Below are 7,556 nucleotides of genomic sequence, written 5' to 3' on the forward strand. Positions count from 1 at the left end.
CTCTGGGAGCACCCATTGTAATCCTGCGAAGGAAGTGCCAGATCGCTCACCGGAAACACATTTTTTTTCCCATCCGCTTCCTGTCTATTTCCTACTTTGAAACGCCTATATCTCCGAATCTGTTTCCTGTGGGGAAAACCGGTCATGCTTATTTCTCTCCCAGTACCTGGCAACTCGTGTTGCCAGGCAGGGAAATAAGCAACTAGCATTGGGTCGTTGTGCATTAGCAGTTAGCTCGTCGGGACTTTCAGCGCCTGTTATGGTATCATGAGACTCCACAATGACTTTTAGGAGAAAAAAAACAGACTTTGCATTTGTTAAAATAGGCGAATTTGGGCTATCGTCGCGCCTCCATTATGCCGACGGAGGGGGTCGTTAGACGGGACGACACGGACTCAATGAGATTAACGCAACGACCCCTTCAATGTTGGTGAGTGCTAAGCAACACATTAAAGATAACACTGAAAATGCCTGGATGTCTCCTTTAAACCCAGGATTTTTCAGCTATTTGCGTGAAACTGTATCATCAGCGTGATCTCTTTTTTCAGAGGTTTGTCTGTTGGTCCAATAGCTTCCCGCTTAAGTGTATGTCTCACAACCTCAAGGTCACAGGTTCAAGCCTCACTTGGTGCAGACTTCATCTAAGTTTCTCTCTCTCTCTTCAATCTATTCCGTTTCCATGTCTTTCTCTTCAATCTATTCCGTTTCCATGTCTTTCTCTTCAATCTATTCCGTTTCCATGTCTCTCTCTCTCTGTCTCTTCAATCTATTCCGTCTCTCTCTCTCTCTCTCTCTCTCTCTCTCTCTCTCTCTCACCATTCATCAGTGTGATCTCTTTTTTCAGAGGTTTGTCTGTTGGTCCAATACAGTGGTTCTCAACCTGGGGGTCGCGACCCCCAGGGGGGTCGCCAAATAATTTGGGGGGGTCGCCAGATTTTTTGGTGAATTTGAAAAAAATATATATATATTTTTTATGTTATCATTAATTCATGTTTTATCAGTTAATTTACTCAATTTACCCACTTTTTGCAAAAATGTTTTGATAATAAACAATTATCAAATAACCTATTATAATTAAATAACCTTCGCGCGCGCGAACGGGACCGCGTGCGTGCACGCGGGGGGTCGCGGGAAATAATATCATTATTTTGGGGGTCGCGGCCTGAAAAGGTTGAGAACCCCAATAGCTTCCCGCTTAAGTGTATGTCTCACAACCTCAAGGTCACAGGTTCAAGCCTCACTTGGTGCAGACTTCATCTAAGTTGCATTTCACACAACATGACTATCAATGAATACATCTGCAATTGTTAAAGATAACATGAAATACTTAATTGAGTGTTTTTTACATACTTCATTGTGAAAATAGCTGATCTACAATCTCACAACTTTTCAGATAGCAATGAGAGTATGTTTTTTCAATGTATAACATACTTCATTGTGAAAATAGCTGATCTACAATCTCACAACTTTTCAGATAGCAATGAGAGTATGTTTTTTCAATGTATAACATACTTCATTGTGAAAATAGCCGATGTACAATCTGACAACTTTTAATGGTTTGTGAGCTTGTAGATCGGCTACTTTCACTAGTTTTGGTTCTGAGGATATGTACAATTTCTTCATTGGTAAATGGTTTGTGAACGAGTGATCTTAGTGTTAGGGAAACAGGGGCTTGGGTCATGACAGAAGGCAAGAGTTCGTGATCCTCAACAGACAATATCAGCCTGGACAAAGCTATAGCACTATAGGTAGTGTTGCAGCTACCCAAGAGTGCCTCATGACCGCAAGGTTGCCGGTTCAAGCCTCACTTGATGCAGACTCATTTAAGTTGATAACATGACTCAATATATTTAGTTTCCATGGCTCTCTCTCTTCAATCTATTCCGTTTCCATGTCTTTCTCTTCAATCTAAATCTATTCCGTTTCCATGTCTCTCTCTCTGTCTCTTCAATCTATTCCGTCTCTCTCTCTCTCTCTCTCTCTCTCTCTCTCTCTCTCTCTCTCTCTCTCTCTCTCTCTCTCTCTCTCTCTCTCTCTCTCGCTCTCTCTCTGAGGGGCGGCCCAGGGAGCCAGAGGCTCTGGTTGCCCCAGGTAAGATTCCAGGCCAGGTCAGCAAATGTGTCGATGAAATGAAATTTGTCCCTGAGCAAGACTCTTAACGCCTAATTGCTCACAGGCCCTCATTGGAAACAAGACCGCAAGGACTTTCATGAACTGACCTGTTAAAGGAATCCTCATTTCTCTCTCTCTCTTTCTCTCTCCTGGCCCCGTATTATCGCTGCTTGCAGCTATATTATCTTATTGTATTTATTTATTTCATTTTATTTGAATGCAGGGTCATTAAAATGAGTCCATATACAAACATAGGTGTTGAATTAACTGTGGAAAAAGTCATTTGTTTAAGATTGGAGTCATTGGACTAAAAGCTATTTCCCAAAACTTGAAGAACAAGGCAATGGATTAATAAAGCTTGGCTGTTAGCCTGCTCCTGACCAGAACTTGAACTTTGTGTGAGTCTAACTAAGATAAGTTTGATCTTAGTGTGAGTCTAACTAAGATAAGTTTGAACTTAGTGTGAGTCTAACTAAGATAAGTTTGATCTTAGTATGAGTCTAACTAAGATAAGTTTGAACTTAGTGTGGGTCTAACTAAGATAAGTTTGATCCACAAGTTTGATCTAACTAAGATAAGTTTCAACTTAGTGTGAGTCTAACTAAGGTAAGTTTGAACTTAGTGTGAGTCTAACTAAGATAAGTTTGAACTTAGTGTGAGTCTAACTAAGATACATTTGAACTTAGTGTGAGTCTAGCTAAGATAAGTTTGAACTTAGTGTGAGTCTAACTAAGATAAGTTTGAACTTAGTGTGAGTCTAACTAAGATAAGTTTGAACTTAGTGTGGGTCTAACTAAGATAAGTTTGATCTTAGTCTGAGTCTAACTAAGATAAGTTTGAACTTAATGTGAGTCTAACTAAGATAAGTTTGATCTTAGTGTGAGTCTAACTAAGATAAGTTTGAACTTAGTGTGAGTCTAACTAAGATAAGTTTGAACTTAGTGTGAGTCTAACTAAGATAAGTTTGAACTTCGTGTGAGTCTAAGATAAGTTTGAACTTAGTGTGAGTCTAACTAAGATAAGTTTGATCTTAGTGTGAGTCTAACTAAGATACTGTAAGTTTGAACTTAGTGTGAGGTGCTGTGACTGACCACTGGTCTTCACCGGGACCCAGTCTCATCTGCAGGACTTCAACCTGCTTCTGGCTGGCACTCAACTTGGCAGTTATTACTGAGGAGAGAAAATGAAAGAATGAATACATGAATACATGAATGAATGAATGAGTAAATGAATACATGAATACATGAATACATGAATACATGAATACATGAATACATGAATACATGAATACATGAATAAAGGAATAAATTAATGAATTAATAAATGAATAAATGAATACATGAACACATGCACACATGAATAAATGTCACAGAGAAACATGAAGAGTTTTAAACCAACATTTGTTGTCTCCTCTCAGGTCTCCCACAATGCCTCTCTGTACTCTGACCTCCCTCCACACATCGCTCAGTGAGGGGGTCTCCTGAGCCCCCCCCGCCTCACACACACACAACAGTACGACAAGCAAAGCTGGACCACCCGTCATTGTGGACTAATGACTCTAACTGTGTCATTCAGCTCCATTTATACATTGTTCCTGCTAGGCTGTCTTGTTCTGATTGGTTGGTTCAGGGGGACAATCATCCCCCTGAACAGTGTTGTGTTCCTTCAATGGACACACGCACGCACGCACGCACGCACGCACGCACGCACGCACGCACACACACACACACACACACACACACACACACACACACACACACAAACACACTCTATTTGTTGCTGTCATGCTGTTAGTGATGAAATGGAACACGGTCAAATATTAGCCAAAATATTTACCATTCGGTCAATTCCGGACTCTGAAAAGACGCAACACCCCCCCCCACCCACACACACAGCTCACAATGTGAGCTTGCAGATCAGCTATTTTCAAATGGCAGACATATACTGTAGGGCTGAAGTGGTTAATGTATGTTTTGTAATAATAATCAAATTCTAGAAGTACGGTAACTAGAAACACACACACACACACACACACACACACACACACACACACACACACACACACACACACACACACACACACACACACACACACACACACACAAATCAATATCCAGTTATCCAATAAACGTGCACATTTAATGGGGGTCAATAGCCAATTTCAAACTGGAACAACCTGGCACTTAGAAGTGATCTAGTATAAGCCATTTAAAAAGACATACTGTACATCATAAATGTATTTTTTAAATACAATTGTGTCTTTTTTTTAACTTGCCACTTAGAAGTGTTTTAGTATGAGCCATTTAAAAGGCATACATCATAGGACAGGAGGATAGTGTGAGAACTACTCCATAACTGAGCGCCCCTAAACTTGATAGAAAATGGATACAGACCAGTACAGAATGTTGGTGAACATTTGAGAGATAATTTGTAAAAAAAAGGAAAGTGGCAGGCCGCCCAGTGCGGCCTGAGGTAAGAAAAGTGTTGTTTTCAGACAATACTGGACACTGGACAGGAGACGGCTGTTGGCGCCAGCACTTTTGACACACGCACACGTTCAGGGAGACCCCCTCTACAACGCCACACTCTCCGCTAAGTGGGAGAGGTGTATTTTGAAAAGTGGCCGGCCGTCCAGTGAGGTCAGGGGTCAGAAAACGGCCATTTTCAGTGCATAGACTTCACAAATTGGACGCTGGACACGAGACAGCTATTTGCCGTGGCACGTGTGACATATGCACGTGACGTGACTCTACAACGCCACACTCTCCGCTAAGCGGGAGAAGTGTATTTTGGACGGCCCGCCACTTTTTTCTACACCTTGGTGCCGCTTAGCGGAGAGTGTGGCGGTGTAGAGGGGGTCTCCCCGAACGCGCGCGTACCTCAGAAGTGCTGGCACCAAGAACAAGCATTTATTAATTTAGATAAATTATTAATGTTTTAAATCCGTTTCTGTTACACAGAAACATAATATTTGTTGTATAGCTTCGTTTAAATGCTTAATCTATAGTTTTAATGTGCAAATTAACCGTTTTTAACCGTTTTTAACCGTTTTTCAATGGCTCCTTTTTGCTCTAGAGGGTACTCTTATTCAGAAGAGATCGTCCACCGGAAGTCTTATCGTTGCTCTGTTATCGTTGCTCACGGAACACAGCTCATTTTCATAACACAGCTCATTTTCAGCAGCCGTTCATCGTAACGGTGGAATTGTTGATCTTTGAGCCGTTTTATAAGTACATTTTTGCAGCAGTGGTGACACACAGAGGGGCAGGAGGGGAAGGAAGCCTGTCCAGCTACCAGCTCTGCCGTCAGAGAAGTAAGCCCCAGTGTTGTGTAGTAGTAATGGTATTGACAGTATTGTCTTCGGTGCAAAATGTAACACTGTTTTTTACATTTTTGCAGTGATGATGAAACAGGTGCAGGTAGTGGAAGGCCCCAGAAAAGGTGTCGCACTCAAACAGGGTCAGTATATTTATTGCAATTTTTATTCAACTGATTTTAGCTATGCATGTCATGCGTGGAGCTAATCGCAGGAATTTACATTCTGATCGGTGTGATTATCTGTGTTAATCTAGGTCAAGAGCTCAGTCAGCTCCACCCGGCAGCCCTGAGTCTGAGCCTCCCTGGTTTACTGATGAAGTGCATGACGATGGCCCAGAGATAGTCTACAGGTTCAAACCTAGCCAGGAACTCGGACCACAAATGGACCGCACCAGAAAATACAGTCCTGGACAGCTTTTTCTGCTTTTCTTTAGTGAGAGTTCAACTGCGCACCTTGTGCAAAAACACCAACAAGTGTGCTGCCAGAAACCTGGTTTATCGGTCTCCTCATCTATATGGCCTTTGTGGAGCTTCCCAGTGTCCAGGACTACTGGAAGAAGAAGCACATCTGCTCTGTGCCATACCCAGGTCAGATCATGGCCAGAGACAGATTCCAGGTCATCATGTGGAACATTCACATGAGTGATCCCGAGAAGGATGTAGTCAATGACCTGAAGAAAGGAACACCTGAGTTTGACAAGCTCTTCAGAGTGAAGCCTCTTCTGGATGAAATCCTCATTGCCTGCCGGGCTCCTTACGGGCCAGACAAAGAGCTGTCGATCGATGAGAGCATGGTGCCAACCAAGGCAAGAACCGGCATGACTCAGTATATGAAGGACAAGCTGAACACATGGGGCATGAAGCTATTTGTGTTGGCCGAAGCGAAGAGTGGCTACACTTTGTACTTAAATGTGTACACCGGGAAGGCTCTGACTCCCTCCGTGCAGGGACTGTCCTATGATGCGGTCATGAACCAGATGGGGCCAGCTAAACTGGGGACAGGACGCCATATTTATATGGACAATTTTTACACAAGCCCCACACTTTTGAAAGACCTTTTTGAGAAGAAATATGGGGCTTGTGGAACATACAGAGATGGCAGACAGGGGTGTCCTAAAGGAAGAGAGAATGCCCTCCCGAAAAAGGCACCACAGGGGACCATTCGTTGGATACGTGAAAAGCCCCTGGTCTTCGTGAAGTGGATGGACAAGCGCGAGGTCTGTATGTGCTCCACCATTCACTCGGCTTCCTATGACAGTGTGGTGAAGAGGAAAACGAAAGACGGAGGACAGTGGGCAACGCGCGACGTCCCTTGCCCCGCTCCCATCAGGGCATACAACAAGCACATGGGTGGAATAGACTTATCAGATCAGCTGATACATTACTACTCCACCCATCGTAAAGTTGCTCGATGGTATAGGACACTGTTCCTCAACTTCGTGGGCATAGCAATGACCAACGCCTTCATCCTCCATAAAGAGCTGGCCAAAGAGCACCCCATTCCGCCCCTGGCACACGAAGATTTCATGGTAGGGATCGTGTCGGAGCTGTGTGGGACGGACGTGTCAGGACTTCCCAGCAAGAGGTCCTATGACCATCTGCCTGTTCTCATTTCTGAAGTGGAAGACAGCAGCCAGAAAGCCACCAAAGGGCGTAAGAAATGTGATCGGTGCAAGGCCAGGATAAATGCAGAGTGGAAGAGAAAAGTGCAGGAAGGGACAGTAGAGCCGACTGACAAGAAGCCGAGGCCCTCCGACACACCATGGATGTGTGAGTACTGTGGAACTCCCCATTGCATCATCCCTGGCAGAAACTGCTTTAGAGAGTTCCACCAGAAATGAAGAGACTTCATCATCACATCACCCTTTGTCCCCTTGCTCCTCCACCTCTTCTTCAATTTTGCACAGGTAAAAAAAACTAAAAGAAAACAAAAGAAAACAGTGTATATTTACACATATTTGCACTATTTATTTGTATTTGAACCCCTCATAAAGCAAGGCTTACTGAAAGAAAACACACCTATTGGCTGAACTTGCTTTGTGTTGTATATAGTTATATTTTATTTCAATGTGACCATTTCCTGTGCAAATCTTATGTTCACATTTCCTACCTTCAGGGCACCATAT

At 43.2% G+C, this 7,556-nt stretch overlaps 1 protein-coding gene across 1 annotated transcript; it reads left to right on the forward strand.

Moving 5' to 3' along the window:
* Positions 1-5,945: 5,945 nt before the first annotated feature.
* LOC311035535 (piggyBac transposable element-derived protein 4-like) lies at positions 5,946-7,271 on the forward strand (the record flags this gene model as incomplete). The annotated part of the gene is made up of 1 exon (XM_084043808.1): positions 5,946-7,271. The coding sequence occupies one exon, from the start codon at positions 5,946-5,948 to the stop codon at positions 7,269-7,271; it is 1,326 nt and encodes a 441-aa protein (XP_083899934.1).
* Positions 7,272-7,556: the final 285 nt, after the last annotated feature.

Source organism: Gymnoscopelus microlampas (assembly GCF_963454915.1).
Source record: "Gymnoscopelus microlampas genome assembly, chromosome: 2".
NCBI lineage: Eukaryota > Metazoa > Chordata > Actinopteri > Myctophiformes > Myctophidae > Gymnoscopelus > Gymnoscopelus microlampas.